General features: G+C 53.8%; 1 protein-coding gene and 1 long non-coding RNA gene across 15 annotated transcripts; one reads left to right on the top strand and one right to left on the bottom strand.

Annotated features, from left to right (window-relative positions):
* Window positions 1–136: 136 nt before the first annotated feature.
* Window positions 137–15,512, bottom strand: ROBO4 (roundabout guidance receptor 4). 12 transcript variants are annotated; one of them, XM_027081917.1, is made up of 18 exons: window positions 14,438–15,509; window positions 13,762–14,091; window positions 13,437–13,594; window positions 13,122–13,242; window positions 12,724–12,851; window positions 12,399–12,627; window positions 12,044–12,156; window positions 11,145–11,313; window positions 10,829–11,014; window positions 10,658–10,700; window positions 8,655–8,791; window positions 8,270–8,533; window positions 4,423–4,530; window positions 4,107–4,245; window positions 3,724–3,969; window positions 3,204–3,562; window positions 1,844–2,050; window positions 137–1,697 (listed from the first exon to the last, which is right to left on the bottom strand). In XM_027081917.1, the coding sequence occupies exons 1-18, from the start codon at window positions 14,505–14,507 to the stop codon at window positions 1,687–1,689; spliced, it is 3,018 nt and encodes a 1,005-aa protein (XP_026937718.1). In that variant the 5' UTR covers window positions 14,508–15,509; the 3' UTR covers window positions 137–1,686. The 12 variants fall into 12 exon arrangements, with proteins under 12 accessions (XP_026937718.1, XP_026937717.1, XP_026937721.1 ...); XM_027081916.1 differs by having other exon boundaries at window positions 1,187–1,697; window positions 4,107–4,260; window positions 14,438–15,510; XM_027081920.1 differs by having other exon boundaries at window positions 1,187–1,697; window positions 3,724–3,846; window positions 4,107–4,260; window positions 14,438–15,510.
* LOC113607022 (uncharacterized) lies at window positions 11,485–18,208 on the top strand. Of its 3 annotated transcripts, XR_003427781.1 has the most exons (5): window positions 11,485–11,916; window positions 13,131–13,255; window positions 13,724–13,911; window positions 16,089–16,163; window positions 16,974–18,208. It is a non-coding gene; the product is annotated as an uncharacterized LOC113607022 (long non-coding RNA). The 3 variants fall into 3 exon arrangements; XR_003427780.1 differs by lacking the exon at window positions 13,724–13,911 and having other exon boundaries at window positions 11,485–11,866; XR_003427779.1 differs by lacking the exon at window positions 13,724–13,911.
* Window positions 18,209–19,068: the final 860 nt, after the last annotated feature.

Raw genomic sequence — 19,068 nt, 5'->3', positions numbered from 1 at the left:
AAGAAAGGAGGAGCTGATGGGGGAAATCCCAGCCAAGAAGGAAAAACAGGCTTTTGCAGACAACCACCCACAACCCCTCACAAAGGGTGTGTGTAGATGGGCACCTCTTAGCCAGATTAGGCCCAGATGTAGTTGGTTAGACTGGCAGAGAATTTCTTTTTAATTTTGGCCACGAACGCCATTGTCCCCATCACTCCCGAACCCACAGCCCACACCACTCACTGGGCACTGAGGTCTGTTTCCTTCTCACTTGCCCAGTGACTGCTCCGGGCTCTCAGGGGATGGCCGCTGACCCCCCAGTCCCAGGCTCTGACCTCTCCTGCCACTTTGACCTAAGTGTGTACAAATCCCTTTTTTCTCATTTCGTCTGGCAAATGAGGTTGGCATGTTTTCAAAAGGAATTTTACCAGGAAGCTAAAAGAAAAATAAAATCCAAAAAAGGAAAAGCAAATAAAGAGGAACGGATGTGTATCCAGAGCACTGACTCCTCATCCTGAGGTCACGACCCTGGGCATGCTCAGTAGCAACCGCCCAGCATGTGGCTTCTGCCCCTGACCTTTCCCACCAAGCGAGAAGGATGCGGCCCTGCCTGCCCTCCAGTGGTTTTCTGTGGTTCAGGCTCTGGAAGTCCTGCCCCTCCATTCCTCTGTTCTGTTTTCTGTCTGAAGGGTGCCCACTGGCCAGCCCTTACAGGTGGTTCTACCTTTTGTGAAACTTAGCTACTTTGTCTATTTTAAGAAACCATCTGGGACTGATCTTTGGGGAGGGCAGCTGGGACCCCTGAAAGCAGGAGTTGTCTTCACAGGACAAGTTGCTAAGACCAGCAGACCCCGAAAATCCCCCACCCCTCCCTTTCCTGCATTCTGCTTAAAGTCTGAAAGATGTAGGTAATTCCCCCCTTCATAACAGAACAGAAAGGAGTGACACCCAGAGTGTCAGTGAACCCTTGATCCCTTTCTAACCCAGGAGCCCTCCTGAGGGTGGTGCTCCACCGAGAGGTCTCGTGATGGTGGCCCGCAGAGTGACCTCACAGAACTCAAGTCATCGTAGCTTTATGGTATCAGATTCCTTAAGCTTATAGTGACAAGAGTATGAGGAGGGTGTATTTGTCCCACGTTGGTCACTCCTCCTTCATCTTCCTCCCTAGACTCGTCCTTTGTCTTGGTGCTGAGATAGGGCCTCACTGCCTCAATGGAGTCTCTCTTTATGTCCCTTCGTGGTGTGTTTGGGGAGAGAGTTAGGAATCGTCCAGAAAAGGCAGAGAGGGGAGGCCCTGAGATGAGAAGCTCCTTCCTCCACAGCCCTCTCCCATGAGCCACTGTTGTCCTCCAGGCAGACATTTGGCCCCTCCACTTCCCGTGATCCAAGTGGGTGGGGAGATCAGGATTTAGGGCTGCTTCTTAGGCTCAAATGACGTGGCTGTGGACGCGGATGAAGCAGTGGGAAAAGCAAGGGCTGGGAGTCAGGTGGAGATGATTTTTTCCCCCGGGGGCTTCAGGTCCGCTTTGTTCATATTTTGTTTTGCTTTCGTTTGTTTTCACAATCCGGGACGGAGAACTCTGGAGGCTGGGAGAGGTGGACCCCGACTGCAGAGATGCAGAGATCAAGACCCATAGTCCACAGCCCAGACTGGCGGCTGACAGGGGAGACGGTTCTGATTCTCCTCTTGGCAGTCTCGGGATCAGTTCACGAGGAGTCTGTAGGAGAAGTTGAAGGAGGATGGATTTATCCCCCAGCTCCTTAGCTCTCCTGCCAGACCCCAGGTGTCCTCTTGGACCCCATCCCACTGCCAAGAACCCCTGCAGTCAAGATCGCCACATCAGCTAGCCAGCCAGACGCTTACCGCCGGCCTTGGGCGCAGGACAGCTGACATGACTTCTCTGGGACGAGATCCGAGAGGTGGAGGGCCAGGGAGGCAGCCCCCTTCCCAGCCACTGGGTGTGGTTTTTCTCCATGTCCTCCAACCAGTCTGACCTCCACTCCCACGGGGGCAGGGAGAGGGCGGAGTTCAGGAAGAGGTCATCCCGGGGGGAGGGAGGTGACAAAGCATCTGTCAGGGAGGGCAGAGGTATCTGTGGATGGTTGTCCTTCACCCTTATGGACCAGTTTAGGGCAGAAGGCTTGGGGCTGCTTAAGGCATACACCCAACCCTAGACATAACCCAGCCCCACTCGGTCCATCACCCCCAGTGGCCACATCCACAGGAGCCTCCGCCCCAGGGAAAGGAAGATGTCCACTGGTTTCTTCAGAGAACAGCTTGAGCTCTTTTGTCCTAGCCCAGCCCTGGCCTTCTGTCCTAGGTAATCCTTGCTCTCCTATCTACTACAAGCCTGACTGCTTTTTGGGGGGGGGGGGGGGCAAAATGTAGAGTTAGGGTTCGTAAGATGGGTCTAGGGGATCTAATAGAGTGTCTGAGGAAGGGCACTCCAAAGGGCCATGGGGAGCCCTGACTACCTTCTGTTGACTTGGGGATGATCGTCCCACCTGCTAGACACGTGAAACAGGCCGCCCAGTCACTTCCCACCCTGCCACACACAGGACAGGAAGAAGGCCTTGAAAGCACAGGGGGACGCATGCGAGAAAACAGACCTTCCCACAGTGGGGACGAATCTGAGTCACTGGGCTGGGGAGCAACGTTTCCTGGAGACCCACATCTGGTAAGAGGGTCCTGGAGGTAGCAGAATGGACTGTACAATCGGCTGCCTCTGGGATTTTAACTTGAACAATTTATCCTGTTCTGGCAGGTGACCTTGAGCAAGCTGATAAAGCTGTTGGACTTACAGTTTCTTCATTTGGAAAAGAACGACAAAGAATATTCTTCAGAGAGTTGCTGTTAATGTTGAGTGTATGTAAAGCACATATCATAGTGCCTGGGACATAGTCATCCCTCAATAAAAACTAGCTGTTTGGGCTTCCCTGGTGGCGCAGTGGTTGAGAGTCCGCCTGGCAGGGGACGCGGGTTCGTGCCCCGGTCCGGGAAGATCCCACATGCTGCGGAGCGGCTGGGCCCGTGAGCCATGGCCGCTGCGCCTGCGCATCTGGAGCCTGTGCTCCGCAACGGGAGAGGCCACAACAGTGAGAGGCCCGCGTACGGCAAAAAGAAAACCAACTAGCTGTTTTAGGATGCTTTGCCTCTTGGTGGGGGAGAAGCTGTGTCCGCTCCAGGCGGTGGGGATGAGGAGGAAGACAGGGATCTCACGTACCTGTGAAGACGCAGTCTGCCTCCCTGGGCTCCAGCCCAAAGCCAAAGCTGTCCGCAGCCACGGCCAGGGCCCGGGCAAAGTGGGCGTCGGCGAGGAAGGAGCCGTCGGAGGAGCTGACCAGGCTGGCTCTGGCGCTGGGGGCGTTGTCCTCAGAGGCTGAGCCCCAGCCATTGGCCAAGGAGCCCTCGCTGGGGGTGGGTGTGGGGCAGGGCCGAGGTGGGCACAGCAAGCCCCTCACCTCGGACCCCACCCCCGCTCCAGGCCTGCCCATGTCCGCTAGCTCCGAGGCCGTCGGGACGCTGATGTAGCCATAGGTGATGGGGGGTGAAGGAGCCCTTGGCATTGGAGAGACACTGTTCCTAGGAAGAGGCAAAACGGGGAATGGGACGCGGTCGGGGTGGGGGGCGGGGCGTGGAGTGGCAGAAACAGCCCCGTTGAGGAGGGTGGAGGCAGCAGACCTAGGCATACTCCTGTCTCACGCTCCTATCTGTATCCTTTGGTTCCCCCTCTGGCCACTCACCTGGGGGTCTCCTCACCCTCACTGAGCTCCAGGCACAGGGCCACCTCCTCAGGGGTCAGCACACTGTCTTGATCCTCCCCCAGGGATGACAATGATGAGCTGGACAGGCGACTGGATGCTGGGCTGGGACCAGAGAGGGAAGAGGCCTGGGGACTGGAGGGGCTGGGGGGACCGGAAGGGATAAAGGCGGGGACGGGGGCTGCTGGCAGTGGGTGGCAGGAGGGGGCTTGGGGCTCCACCGATTGCCTGATTGGGGTAAGATGGCAGAATGGTTAGTGTCGTCCTTCTGGCCCCTGCCACCCCTCCCCCAGCCCCATCCACGGTCAGCAGACACCCCACACCCCCAGTGCCCAGCCCTGCGTCCTGACCCCATGCCCTCTTACTGGGTCTGTTGACTCTGAGTGCGGGGTCCACGAGGAGGGAGGGGTGCTGCGGGGAGAGGGTGAGTCACCAGCTCACTGGGGGAGCCGAGGAGCTGTGGTCCCAGGGCCCGCCAGGCAACCAGGGCCCAGGGCACAGCTCCTGGGGAACGACAGGCTGGGCGTGAGATAGCAGAACCCCCGTCAGCCCCGGGCCCCAGTTTGCCTGTCTATCCAGCCCCTCAGAGTCCTGTCTGCACCCAGCCAGCCTCCACAGGGACAGGAGAAGCCCCACACCCTGCCTCAGCCCCTCACCTGCCTCGTAGCGCCCTCCTCTCACCTGGGCTTTGGGAAAGGTTCTTGGAGCCTCTGTTGCCCAACTCACAGGCCCAGAGCTCCACAGGGTGGCTGGCCCGGAGCAGCGGGGAGCTGTTGGCCTGGTGCAGCTCTGCAAAGCAAAGAGTCGGTGGCTGGAGGCCAAGCCTGGGTGTGCCTTGCAGACCTCAACCACAGGCTCTAGCTTCAGCTTCGTCATCCAGTTAAGCTTTAGGGTTCTTGAACCCAGAGGGAAGAGGGAAGAACCTCTCTCCATCCAGGCAGCTGTGATATAATGGAAGGAGCACTAAGCTTGGAGTCAAAACACCTGCACACGTAGCCTGGCTCAGCCACGTATTAGCTGTGTGACCTCAGGTAAATCCGTTAACCTTCCTGAGCCTGTTTCATTTGTAAACAACCACTGCAAAGCATGGTTTGTCCAGTTAACTAAAAACAGATTGGAAAGTTCCGGCACCTAATAGATCTATTAAAAAACAACTGTATTTCTCTTTACTGTACACATTCCAATTTCCTGATCTCTATACCCTCACATTGCTACCTACGTTCATGAATTTTGCCTCCGTGAAGGCAAATACTCCTTCTTTTCTTGGAGAGAATCTGCTAATTTCCACTTCTCACATCGCAAATATCTCACATGGCTCTGGATAGCCTTGCCCTGATAAACCCAAGTGTCTCTCACTTGGAGAGATGGGTTGGGCTGTCAAGTTGAGCTGAATGAGGAAGACAAAACCAGGGAGCTCCAGACCATGTTAGGTGTGAAGGGAGAGAGTCAGCTGATGGGAAGAGGAACTTGAAAACAGGAAGATGTGTTGATCTCACCCAGGGAGGCAATGCTCTGCCCGTGGATATTCAGTACGTGTTGAATGAATGAGTGAATGGATGGATGATATCAGAGATGCAGGTTTAAACACAAGGTGAGAAGAATCATGTACAAGACGGCAGCTATCATCAGGCCCATGCGGCCACTCAGGAGACAGGGCTCTGCGTGAACTGTGACAATACAGAAGACCCGGCTGTGTGCAATGACTTGGTCAGGCCAAAACCAAAATGGATCTCAGTTTAAACCAGAGAGGAGCAGAATAAAAAAGGGAAAAGGATTTTCCCAAGACCAGGAACAGGAGAACATCAAGCAAAGGAGAAAGGAAACAGCCTTCAGGTTAGTGTCACATGATCAGAAGCCCAGTTAGGAAAGGGGACCGGAGACCAGGCAGGACTCTCAAGACAGAGCTGTCTAGTCAGTCCGATTTCAAAGATCTGGGGCAGGTTCAGAGCAGGGACAAGGCATTCGTCAAGAATCCAACTGGACCCTAGGAATCCATGTACAGCAGCCAGACCTTCTGAGCCACTGGGATGAAAAGCCATACAATGGCTAGACTTCCTCCATCAAAGTTTCCTTTTGTAGTTTGGCTGGTTTGGTTTTTACTCATTTCCTTTAATTGTCATATGACCCAGGGAGTCCTGGAGGCCACCTTTGGGTGCTCCAACCCTGCTCTCATCACCTCTGTCTTGTCCTGTGCCTGGCTTCTTGACTAAGCTCAGAAATGGGGGTACCTGTTGTTTATGTTGGTTTGTGTGGAAAGGGAAGGAAAAAGGCCATGCTCATCCCTGCTCCTATCATTTCCTCTAAAGGATTCTGGTAACAAAAAAATCCTCCTTCCACCTTGCTTGGAATTACTTGAATTTAGTTTCAATATTATTTGAGTCAAACTATACAGTAAACATGTTATCAGGGTTAGGTGGAATCTTGTTGGGCACACCTGAATTGTGATAAATATTTGTTTGAATTAATTATTTAATGAGGCTAGTCAATGTATTGATGATATGTATCCGCAAAGTGAACTGAGAATAAGATATAATGGATTAGACACGGGAGACAGCAGTTGTGAGATTATTAGTCACAGAGGAAAAAACCCAACTAAGGTCAGATAATAAGAAAAAGGGGACTTCCCTGGTGGCACAGTGGTTGAGAATCCACCTCAGGGCACACGGGTTCGATCCCTGGTTTGGGAAGATCCAACATGTCGCGGAGCAACTAAGCCTGTGCGTCACAACAACTTAGCCTGCGCTCTAGAGCCCGTGAGTCACAACTACTGAGCCCGCGTGCCACAACTACTGAAGCCCGCGTGCCTAGAGCCCATGCTCTGCGACAAGAGAAGCCACCGCAATGAGAAGCCCGAGTACCGCAACGAAGAGTAACCCCCGCTTGCTGCAACTAGAGAAAGCCCGGGCGCAGCAACGAAGACCCAATGCAGCCACAAATAAATAAATAGATTTAAAAAAAAAAGAAAAGAAAAAAGAATAAGCAAGTCAAGGGGGTAGAGGACACTGAGAGAGCCTGCCAGTTTTAGAAGACAAGGAATCAGCAGTCTTTCGGACCAGCTGACAGCAGTAGAGGAGCTCCATGCCTCTGAGATCTTGCTGCCACTGCAAAGAGCCAGAGGTAGGCCAAGTGTCCACCAGCCCAGGGGAGTCACTGTTCTCAGCCCATCCTGGGCAGTGGTGGGGTGGGGCCGGGTGAGGAGAAAAGGGGTGCAGTGAGGACCTAGATCTCTGAGTGAGGTTAGGAAGCTTCATCTCAGAATTGGAACCTTCTTAAGAATTGAGTGTAGAAAATTGCTCACCTTTTGTGGGGTAGTATTAATGTTCTCAGACAGGGTATACGTTATATTCAAATTAGTGTGGTTATCCACGGAAAAGCTAGTTTTTAAATGAGACTTCTGCAACCTCTTTTTAGCTGGTATTTCATTATCACAGATGATTATTTCTAATGCAATAGCTCTGAGGCAAAGCTGGAAAGGACGCCAGCTTGGCTAATATTTAGAGTCATAAAATTCCGGATATTGGACAAGCTCTTAATTACTCTGAATCCATCTTTGTCTTAATAAAAGTTGGATTATATCCACTTAACAAAACTGGCTGTTGAACATTTGTAAATCTTACTAATCAGTACAGGAGGCTCAGGAAGACAGCAGAGAGAGTGCAGACAATGAATGTTCAGAAACAGGAGAAAAGAGTCAGGGAGAGAACAGAATTGCCCAGGGGCGCCTCCAGAGAGATTCCGAGTAGCCTTTGGAAGCAGACCATTCTGGCTTCAAATCTGAGAACTGCAGCTTATGGACATGGAGTTTTGAACAAGTTACCCAATTCTGACCCTCTTTCCCAATCTTGTAAAATTAGAGAAATAGCACCTAGCCGATATGTTGTGAGGATTAAATGAAATAACAAATGTAAGTAAAGCACCTCCCATAGAGTAGTTGCTAAAGAAACAGAGATTATAATTACTTCTCTCTAGAAAGTCAAAGCAGGTAGCCAGAAGTCAGGAGAAAACTCTGGACAGAAAGGAAATACTCATTCTCTGGGAAGCCAGCTGGAGGTGGGTACCTGGGCAGACCCGTATATCGTGCACGTACATAGTACATACGGACACAGTGCGTAGTAGAGAGGTCATGAGTGCCTGAGGCTTTGGGCTAGCACTGGTTACACCCCTCCAGGTTCTAGAATTATCTGTGTGCTGGTCAGGCACTTTCATTAGACTTTGAGCTCGTAAAGAGCAAGGATTATATCTGGTGTTTCTGTGTCCCCCGTCTGGCATACAGTGGTGCTTATTAAATGTTTGCTGAGTTGAGCTGGCTGCAGCAACAAGGCTCACTACTGGTGTGGCAAAACCCAAGCAAGATCATGGTGTAAAGAAAAGCTAAGGCCAGCACACTCCGGGCTGGGTGCGTGGCGATAGGCGTCCATCAGGACAGGCTGCGAGTGGGGTGCATCCCACACCCGGCGTCGAGGCCACCCCATGCTCTCTCCTGTCCCCCCTACCACCTGAGTCAGGCTGTCCATCCCCCCATCCTTACCCTGCTTTTTTTTGGCCTTCCAAGCCTCTGCAGGGGCCAGAGACAAGCGCGGAGAAGAGAGGCCCCTGCGGCCGCAGAGGCTGTCTGAACTGGCCCAGGGACTGGAGAGCCTGGCCAGCTGGGGTGTGAGCCGCCTGGCAGCTGGGGCCTGGGGACTTGGCCGGGCTGGGGGGCTGGAAGGCAGCTCATTGATGAGGGAGCCATAAAAAGTCCTGGTGTCGGGAAGCAGGGGCACACCAGGGCTTCGGGGATCCCAGGAGATCACTGCAATAAAAACGACAGGAGGAATTATGGTGAACGCATCCCACCCATGCCCCCCCCTTCTCCAGCCCCGGGACCCCTGCTCCACTGCCAGGCCCACCCCACCCCCTCGGGACATGCTTACAGGAGCGACGACTGTCTAGTGGGTCCCGGGGGTCCATTCCCAGTCGGCTGCTGAGACTGCTGCTGCTGCTGAGGTCCCGAGAGCCAGACGTGGAGCGCCAAGTGTCTGCCAGCCACGGCGAGTCACTGTGATCCATCCTGGGCAATGGAGGGTGGGGTGGAGGGAGAACAAGATTGGCCCAAACCTCCAACTTAGCGGGCAGCAGAAGGGCGGGGGGTGTTCTTCTCACTGCTCTTCAGCCCCTCACAGCCTCCTTAAGATCTCTGATCTGCTGTCCCAAACTCAGCGCCGCTTTCTTATCCTGGGATCAGGGGAAGTCCAAGTTGCCCAGAGCTAGGAGGTATCAAAGAGAGATAGCTACGGGCTGAGACAGAAAGAACACAGACCTGGAGCCAGATCTGCTGCAGCCTTAGCTGTGCAACCCTGGGCCACTCAGTCTATTAGCCTCTGTAAGCCCCCGTTTCTCCATCTGTAAGATGGCAACAGTAAGGCCTTCCTTACAAGGCTGATGCTGTAAGTTGAGACGAAGAAATGTGAGATGACTCAGCCAGCAGAGCAGGAGTTTGCTACCTGAAGGTTGGCTTCTCTACCTCTAGCCTGGTTCCCTTTGAATGGGACACCATGTGGCAGGGATCTACTTTTCTGCCTAAAACCTTCAGTGGCTCCCCATTTACCAAGATAGAGCCCAGCTGCCTAGCATGGCTAACAGGGCCCTCGTTGGTCTGGCTTCCAGCTCCTCAGTCTGTGCTCTGACCCATCCCACACAGTACGCCCCAGCCAGACCAAAAGGCTTGTCTTTCCCTATGAATGCAACAGGCTATTTCTTGCTGTTCCCTTTGCCCTTCCCCTTCTAACTGCCAGGGTAAATGTGAAATCTTCTTCCTCCCATAGTTCCCCTCCAGCCCCTTCCTTGTACTTGTACATGTTTCTGCACCCCCAATTCTGGATTGCATTTGTGCTTGCGTGGCTGTCTCTGCTAGACGGAAGCTGTTCTAAAGGAATGAATCAACAAAGTGATCAGAGTGGAATCTCCCTCAAGGAGAAGGGATGAAATCCCAGGGGAGCCAGAGAAAGTTCGGGGCAGAGCAGACTAAGCCCAGGAGGTAGCTGGAAGGGAAAGACCAATGAGCACAGAACAACGCAGGAACACAGCACCAGCCAGCACAGAACCTTGCTCTGGGCCGAGAAACTGACAGCAAAATGGTAGAGCTGGATGTGTCTCACATAGTAGGTGCTTGATAAATTCCTGTTGAAAGATGCAGACCTGGAATGTGAACTCTCCCAGAGGGGATCTAATGAGATAAAGAGCAGGAGAAGGTGGGCAGAGATGAAATGGTTGTTCAGTGTAAAATTCAGCCAGTAGGAGAAAAAAGGATGTTTTCTCTTTTAGTGTCGTGTCTCATAATGGGAGACTTGCTCTGGCAGCCAAACGCGCTTGGAGCAGATGTACCTGCAGGCGGGCTCCGTTGCTGAGAACAAGGAGTAAGAATCCATCACGCAAGGGCAGAGCGCCCTCTGCTGGAACTGTGGGTGGATTATTGCGAAGGAAAGATGCCTCCGTGGGTAGGTGATTTCCTGTAGCCAAAGGGACTACTAGGGAGATGCTGAGTGTACAGAGCAAATTAGAAATCAGACTGGTCCTCCTGTGCTAGTTATTCTCCACCTAGCAGCACGAGTCAGCAGGAGAGTGCAGTCAGTATTAATGAGAGCTTGGTAACAAGAGCACTGGATTAGGAATTCAGAAGGCAGCTACTAGCTGTGCAGCCTTGGGCAGTCACTTGAGTCATGAGTCTTCAGTTTACTCACCTTGTCAAGTGGTGTGATAGGAACATTAATGAAAGAGAAATTTAATTCTCACTTGAAGTTCAAGGGAAATTCAGGTACTAGGATGCCAAATTGCCTGGCAGTAGGGGAGACTAGTACTCCGGCCAGTTCTCCATCCCAGCTCCACTGTCCCTCGGCCCCTCGGCCCCGCCCTCGCCTCAGGCCCTTTCGTCTCTCACCTGTGTTTTAGGATGGCGTCCTCACTGGTATGTCTGTACAGACCTGGGAGAGGGCAGGAGGAAGGGTCAGCCCAGAGTCTCCAGCACCTGGCTAGCGGTCTAAACCCCTGTAGCGTTCTGGCTGGACCCAGGGAAGGCCTGATCACCTGGGAGTCCACTTCACCTTCTCACCTGGGCCCAGGTGCACCCCAGCTCGGCGCCGGCGGTGGATGCACACGGCGGTGCCCAGCAGCAGCAACCAGAGCACAACACCCCCGCTGGCAATGACCTCTGGCCGCCTGAAGGCCGCCCTCAGCTGCTCCAGGGTCCACGGGCCGTGCGCACTGGGCTCCTGGAGAGCTTGCTCCACGGCCTGCTCTGTATGGGAATTTGAGCTCAGGGGGAGGGGGCAGCTGAGGGGGAGGAGCCGGAAGCGAGAGCCGGGAGAGAGGAAGGCGGAGATGGGGCCTGAATGGGTCGGGGTGGGGCCGGTGGGCACTGTCCTCACCTAAAAAGAGGCAGACAGGGCTGCTGGGCTGCCCAGCCCCAGCCCCAGTGACTGCGGCCACTTGTACGCAGTAGGAACCTGGCACGCGGGTGGCGATCTCCAGCCGGGTCTGCTCGCCCGCCACCGTCCAGTTGGCCGGGGGGAACGAGGTGTTGCCCAGGCTCCAGACCTGAGGCGCAAACAGAGGGGAGCTCGCCCCCTGGCACCATCCCAGCAGCTCAGCCCTTCCTCTTGCGGATCAGACTCCGGGCGTGTGGCCACCCTGTCCTGCCGTTCACCTGGGGACGCCCCCCGCATGCACCCACACGTCCTATTTCCTCCTCCCCCCACAGAGTGGGAGACACTTCTTTCTAGACCGACAGACGAGGGACAAAAGTAATCGGCGAAATAGGCGTTAGACCCGTGGTTCGCAAACGCCAGCGTGCTTCAGGGTCACCTGGAGGATTTGTTAAAATCCAGATTGCCGGGTCCATCCCCGACTTTCTGATTCACAAGGCCTGGCAAAGGACCTAAGGATTTGCGTTCTAACAAGTTCTCAGGTGATGCTGACGTTGCTGGTCCAGGAACCACCCTCTGACACCACTGCCTTAGAAGCTGAGAGTCAGACACGGCCTGGTTTGATTCCTGTTCTGTTTCCCGCACCTGTGAGCTTAGCCTCACTTTCTACGTCCATACACGGGACAATAACCCAGGGCGGACTATGGGATGAAATGAGATTCTAAGTAAGTGCTCGGCAGTGTCTGACAGACAGTAGGGTCCTTGCCCAACAACAGTAAGTTTCCCTTGCTTCTCTGCCCAAGTACCATTTCTTAGTGCCCAGAGCAAGTGTCTACAGGACGCCAGGGAAGAGGGATCTCCTGGCACCACTAGGAAGGGGTGTGTCAGTTTGTGGAGGGTACCTGGTAGCCACGGATGATGCCATTGTGGTTTTCAGCAGGTGGTGGGACCCAGCTCACGAGGACACTGCCGTTGCCAGGTTTTAGGGTCACCTCCTGGGGAGGGGCACTGGGCACTGGGGAGGGGGGAGGGAGAGAGGCTGTAAGGGATGCTGAGGGAGAAGGCTCTAGGGAAAGGAGCTGGAATGGGACACAGGGTCAGAGCCACACTGGTGAGACTAAGAGCCTTTCTCAGCTCTGCTTGCTGGGCCAGGGCAGGAGGGAGCCCAGGGGTGGGACCCACCATCCGCCCGGCTAGAGTGGGACAAAAAGGGGCTGGGGGTATATTGTTGGGTCTGGGGGGGCATCTGTCCCCGACCTTGCTCAGGCAGTCTCAGGAGCAGCACGTTGCTGTCGGGGCCTTGAGCCCGCCCGGAGGATGGTCTCACTTTGAACTCGTAGTCCTGGCCCCACTGGAGGCCCTCAAGCTCTGCGCTCTGCCAGCCAGCCAGCAGGGCCTCTGCCCACGGGGCTCCCTGGCCTCCGGGGGCAGCTGGGGTCCTGAACAAGGCCGTGTAGGACTGAGCAGGTGCAGCAGGGCCGCTCACCTGGGAAAGAGCCCAGAGGGAGAGGAGGGCTCAGGGCTCTCGTGAGCAGCCCTTTCTGGAGCTGTGACGGGCTCCAGCCCAGGTCCTGGGCCTCACCTTCCAGCTGAGCCACACAGCAGGACCAGGCTTGGTGCCCTTCGCAGGGTCTGGGTTCAGCAGGGTCACGTTTTCCAGCTGAATGCGCACAGCCAGAAGCTCCAGGGGCTCCTTGTGGTCCTGGGGCTCTGTGGGGAGCACAGGGCTGGGGTGCGGCCCATAGGCCAGAACGGAGGAATTGGGTGGAACATCCCTCGGCCACAGAGGAGCCAGAACTCGCCCAGGTTGAGAGCACTCCGATTTCTATTCTAGGACGGGGGAACCACCCCTAAATGGGGTCCCCGCCGCTCTGACCCTGATCCCGGGTTCCGCTCCCACATCCTCTAACCTCAGCCAAAACCAGACCACACCACCCTAACTGGAGCCCCCGACCTTGGCCCTGACCGCCCTCCCCTTACCTTGGACAGACACCCTGGCTGCCCGGCTCTCCCGTCGTCCTGCACTGTTGGTGGCCACGCACATATAGGTCCCTGCGTCACTCTTCTCTGCTCTTGCCATCAGCAGGGAACCTCTGGACACCTGTCAGGACCAGGTGCGTTGTGAAGTGTCCCCTGCGGGGAGGGCCTCTGAGTGCGGAGGGAAGTCTAAGGCCTCACCGCCTCCCCTTCCTCAAATTCTGCAGGGGACATTGGGCCATGGGGCGGGTCAGTCCCTCGCGTGTGCACAGTTGTGGCCAGGACAGGGTGAGGCGTGGGGAAGGGGGCTACACTCACCGAGTGCCGCCCTGGCTGCAGGGCCAGGGGTTTCCCATCCTTCCACCATGAGACTGTGGGCTCTGGGTGGCCCCAGGGCGGCCCACACTGCAGAATCACCTGCTCGCCCACCGTGGCCACCGCGTCCCGAGGCTGGACCTGGAAATCTTCCCGAAGGACTGTGGGGAGGAGGGAGGGTCGCAGAGGGCGGGACCCAGTCTCCACATTCAGGTCCTGCCTTGGCGTCTCACAGCGTTCTGCATTACCTGCCTTTCCGAAGAGCCCTTCCTCCCCGGTCTCCTATCTAGGACCACCCCCAACCCAGGTCTCCCCGCCCAGGGCTCACCAGCCACAGACAGCCGAGCGCCCCGGCTGACTGCCGTGCCCAGCCGGTTGCTGGCCTCACACGTGTAGACACCCAGGTCTGTGGACAGGACCTGGTCATCGTGGGCACGTCCCCGGGGAGGGGGCCGCAGCAGCAGGAGGGTTCCGTCAGGTAGGAGGTGGTGAATGTCTGGGGGCACCATGCTCAGGGGATGCCCATTCAGCAGCCAGCGGATGGTGGGAGGTGGCTGGCCTGAGGCCTGGCAGCTCATCTTGGCCGGGCCAGGGCCCTGGAGCAGCTGGTCCTCGGGATGGACGAGGATCTGGGGTGGGGAGTCCTGAGCCATGCCTCCTGGGAGAGGAAAGGAGGTGCAGCCCAGTCTGACTGCAAATAGGGCCCCCAAATCCCTGCACGCCTCATCTTCCTCCTCTTGCCTGAAGATCAGTTCCCAAATAACACGCTAGCTGGGAGGGGAGAAGGCCAGCATGCGTGCGTGGCACCCAGGTGAGGGCCAGTGGAGCTCTCAGTCTGTCTGTCTCACACTCAACATCACCATCATCATCATCATCACCGTCGTCTCTGGTACCCCCCACTGCAAAAGGGAAGCAAAGGAGCAAGGGGGTCTCCTCGCTGCCTTGGCCAGGCCTCAGATCAACGGAGCGGAGCGTGGGCTAGGAGTAGGGAGGGCCACACTCACCTGTGACGAGCAGAAGCAGGAGGGGCAGGGGCTGACGGGCCCCAAGGAGGCCTACTCCTCCAGAGCCCATGGCTGCCCTCAGGCCTCTGTCCTTGTCTGTAGCACTTTGTCCTACTGCTCTGAGCTCACAGCGGAGGGAAGGAGGGGCGGGCGCGGCGGCAGTGGTGGTTGTTTGTGACCGAGACTCTGCCCCAGGAGGGAAGCGGCTTTGAGGAAACCGATGCTTCCTGCCTGGCCCTCAGTGCCTTGGAGAATTGGGAGGAGACCAGAGGAGAGAAAGTCTCTGACCTTGATCCTGTAGTCATAACCTCTGACTCGAAGCCCCGCCCTAGGGTTTATCTTGTGATCTAGTCCAGGATTTCTTAGCGGTAACCCTCAGCCCGACCATAACTTCAACCACTGTTTTGATCCTTTACCCCAAGCCTCTACTGAACCCTTGAATCTCAATCCCAATCCTTTGGCTTCCAAGCGACCCCCTGCTAGAGTGGCATGAAAACCCAGAGGTGGAATCTCAGGGCACAGTGTTCTGAAGCTGAGGGTAGAGGAAAGCAGGCCCCGGAAGCCAAGTGCAGGGAGCAAGTGTGTCTTGTCATGCCCCGGCCCATTTCCCGGGGAGAGGTCAGGGTGGTAGGTCAGAAGACAGGGAAGAGCACAGGCTCTTGTCTGGGAGATGTCCACTCTGTGCGCCTAGTCAGTCCAGAGACAGAGGAGATAAGCTTCTGGGAGACCTCGGGCAAGTGACTTAACCCCTGAAAGTCAGTTTCCTTTTTTGTAAAGTGAGAATAATAATAATTAATAATAATAATAGTTCCTACCTTGAGAGCTGGAGTAAGAGTGAGAGGAGATAAAGCATAAAACCATCTAGTACAGTGCCTAATGCATTGTAAGTGATCAGTAAAGCTTAGCCAATATTGTGATATATTTATTTTTATGCACATCCCATCATTGAAACTATTTGAGCATCCTTGGCAGGAATATTTTTCAGGCCCTGGAAAGGTGGTTGGAGTACATGACCTTTAAGAGTTTTTCCAGGGCTTCCCTGGTGGTGCAGTGGTTGAGAGTCCGCCTGCCGATGCAGGGGACACGGGTTCGTGCCCTGCTCAGGGAAGATCCCACATGCCGCGGAGCGGCTGGGCCCGTGAGCCATGACCGCTGAGCCTGCGCGTCCGGAGCCTGTGCTCCACGACGGGAGAGGCCGCAGCGGTGAGAGGCCCGCGTACCGCGAAGCAAGAAAAAAGAGTTTTTCCAGCCGTGAAACCTCGTGTCTATAGCAGACGGGACTGTAGCTTGTGAGCCTGCAATGTCGGTGCTCACCCCGCTGCTCCCCACCCCCTGCTAGAGAGATGCTGCTGTCCCCTCTCAGAGCCCAGCTCCTGTTTACGGGTCTCTTCCTTCCAAATCTGGAATCTCAGACATTTCCTGGAACTGTTCCCGGAAGGCCAAGGCCAGGCTCTGGAGGCTCAGCGGAAGAATGTCCAGCCTTTGTTCCCCATTGTTCCTGGCCAGCTCCTTTGTGGGGCCCCTAACCCAGCCGACTCCCTCCCTTCCTCCCCCTTCTCAGCCTGGCCTCGCTCGGTGCCAGCTGCAGCCACGGCCCTCACAGCCTATCAAGAGGAAGGCCTCCTTCACTCCTTCTTCTCTTTCCCCTCAGATGCAGACCAAGACTGATTAAGACAATTAGAGCAAGAGAACACTGTGGTCTCTCCAAACTGGGCATTTCCAAGGGGTAAAAAATTGAGTTAAAGTAACAGAGTGACAGAGGTGGAAGAATAGGAATTGGGGTCAGAGAATAGAGCTTGGTGTTTCAGAAGCGGAGAAACTAAGAGCAGTGACAGACTCCATGGCGCGTGCCTGGGCGTATGTGTGCCAGGCGTAGCGGAGTAGAATTTATGGGGTCAGGGATCTGTGGGGACAGAGTGATGAAGGAGGTATTCACATGGACCCTGAGGACAGCCAAGGGTGAACAAGAAAGGGCGTGGCGGGACAGATGGATTTACTGCACATCTAGCCCATTTGGGATTTCCCAGGTCCGGAGCCCCCCAGGCCTGCCTGACCCGGTGACTACCTGCGCCCCAGGAATGTTGCTGTTAGCAGTCCTCTTTAGTCTCTTCTGCTTATGCATTGGACTTGGGGAGACTAAACAAGTTCTCTGCTAATTATTTGCTGGCAGCTTGATTTGACTCAAATCTCTGTAATCCAGAAAGATGGTATAAATTTCCCTTGGGGGATAAGAGGGCAAGTCTCAAAGGAACTCAGATTCATGACTAGTGCTGTCCTCAGCTGAGTTGGAACGGGCAGGTGACTCAGCGAGGAGAGGCGCCGGTGCTGTACTGCAGGAATGGAGCCTGGAGGCTGCAGCAGCTGGGGAGGGGCCCTTGCCCCACAGTTACGTGACTCATCCCTGGACATGCCGTTGGCACAGCCTCTTTCCATTCCCAGACTCTGGACACCCAAGTGCTAAGAACTGATGGGGATTGGAAGGCCCCATCGTTCTGAGCTGTTCCTTAGGACGTTAAGACTCTTTCTCCTCGCTCAGTCCAAGCATCCAGGGCACTCAGGGATCCGTGGAGTGATGGCCGAGGGGACTTCCCAACAGTGAGGTATGTCTGGGTGGCTCTCAGAGACCACAGCGATCATTTCCAGCAACATGTCCCATCGGCATCCTGACTGTCTCATTTCCACACGCTAAGGAAGGGCCGACTGCGTGAGTCATGGGCATGACGTTAGTCCATGGGACCCGCCTCCAACTATTTCAAGGAAGCTCTGCTCTGGGACCCTGGGGATGTGCTGGCCAGTGACCAGTTTAAATACTATCTTCCTTCACCCCCTAGTTTTAGAGTTTTGGGTTTTTGTGAGTAACCCTTTCATTGCTTGTAAGAGGGAAGAGAGAGGAGAGAGATTAGATGCTCTTCAAGGACCCTCCAGAGGACATTTTTTTTCTCCTGGTTTCTCTGGCGTCTTATTCTGTGTTTTCTGAAAATGCAGCCCAGGGACTCCTGCTGGTCAAGCCGGTGGGGTAAACAGTACTAATTCAGGTGGGATTTGATGTCTCTTCGTATTTTCTAGAAAAGCATTAAAATCATTACCGGTGACATGTGCTCCTCGTGACTCGCAGCAAGGCTTTGCCAAAATGTGTGCTTGACCACAGCACCCTCCTTCACTAAAATCATATCCAACACTGAGCGTCCTCCTTGCTTCTGGAGCAGTCCCTCGGGGCTGTCTGAAGTGCTTTCTCCTAGGCTGCAGTCCTCATTTTGCCCCAAATAAAACTTAACTCACAACTCTCAAGTTTTGCATTTTCTTTTCAGTCAACAAGATCTTCTCTTTGTCCTTGGTATACTCTAGCTTTACTACATTTTATGTAGGTGTGGAAATCTTTTAAGATATCTTGTGTGTCAACCTTCTTGAATCTGTATATTCATGTTTGTCATGAGTTCTACAAAAATTTCAGTCATTACTCTTAAAATATTGTCTCTTCTCCATCTCTCTATTCTCCACTTTGAGCTCTTGAGGAAATGTGTGTCAGACCTTTTCATGCTACATGCCGTATCCCTTAATCTCTCTTCTCATATATTTCATCTCCTTGTCTGTCTGTGCCTAATTCTGAATAATTTCTTCAGGTACAACTTTCAGTTAACTAACTCTCTTCAGCTGTTTTTAATGTGCTGTTAAACTCTTTCATTTTTATTTCAATAAATTATATTTTTATGTATGAGTTCTATTTGTTCCTTTTCAAATTTGATCACTTTTGATAGTCTCTTGTTGCTTGTTCATTTTTGTAATTTTGTCTTGTATTACTTCAAGCATTTCATAATTATTTTATGTTTTATATCTGATCATTTCAGTGTCTGAAGACCTTGGGGGTCTAAATCTGTTGCTTCTTATATTTGCTGACTTTCATTCATGATGATTTGTTTCCTTCTGTGTTAATGACCTTTCCTTGTGAACTCGTCTTTGGTTGGTCTTAGTCTCTGAAAATTTAAGGAGATGTTTTTTTCCAGAGAGGATTTGTATTTTTTATTTTAGGAGCCTGGGATGCTACCAGCTGGGGGCCAATACCAATTTAATCCAGGAGTCTCAGGTTCAGCTCCCACACCTTGCCACTGGCACAAGTCTGGTCTTTCATCAGTGCTAATATAAACATTTGCCCTTGGGTAATCCACATTTTATGAGTGCTAAGAAGTCAGGACTCACCTTACACTTCTAAGCTTTTATATATGCTGCTCCTTCTGCCTGGAATATGTGTCCTTTTATCCTCCCCCCCACGCCCTATCTGATTAATCAATCTTTCTAAGACTAAGTTCAGGCTTGTTCTCCTCCAAGATACCTTTGCTGACGATCCCTAGTCTGGGTTAGATGCCGCTCTTACATGCCTCTATAGCACCCTGTATCTACCTGTCGTTGCATTTTCCACACTGTATTGTAATAATCTGTTTACTTATCTGTCTTCCTCCATGAGACTCTCTTTGGTAGGGGTCATGGCATAGTTATGCTGTTTCCCCAGTGTCGGGCACAGGGTGGATCATGGTAGATTAATACATGTCTGTTGAATAAATGAAAGACACCCGAATAAATGAATGAATGAATGAGTGAGTGATGATTTTGGAATGGACAATATGGGATTTCCAGAG

The sequence above is a fragment of the Aethalodelphis obliquidens genome, unplaced genomic scaffold, assembly GCF_003676395.1.
Source record: "Aethalodelphis obliquidens isolate GAN/ISIS:26980383/991018 unplaced genomic scaffold, ASM367639v1 scaffold46, whole genome shotgun sequence".
Lineage (NCBI taxonomy): Eukaryota > Metazoa > Chordata > Mammalia > Artiodactyla > Delphinidae > Aethalodelphis > Aethalodelphis obliquidens.
This window is presented reverse-complemented; position numbering and strand designations above follow the sequence as displayed.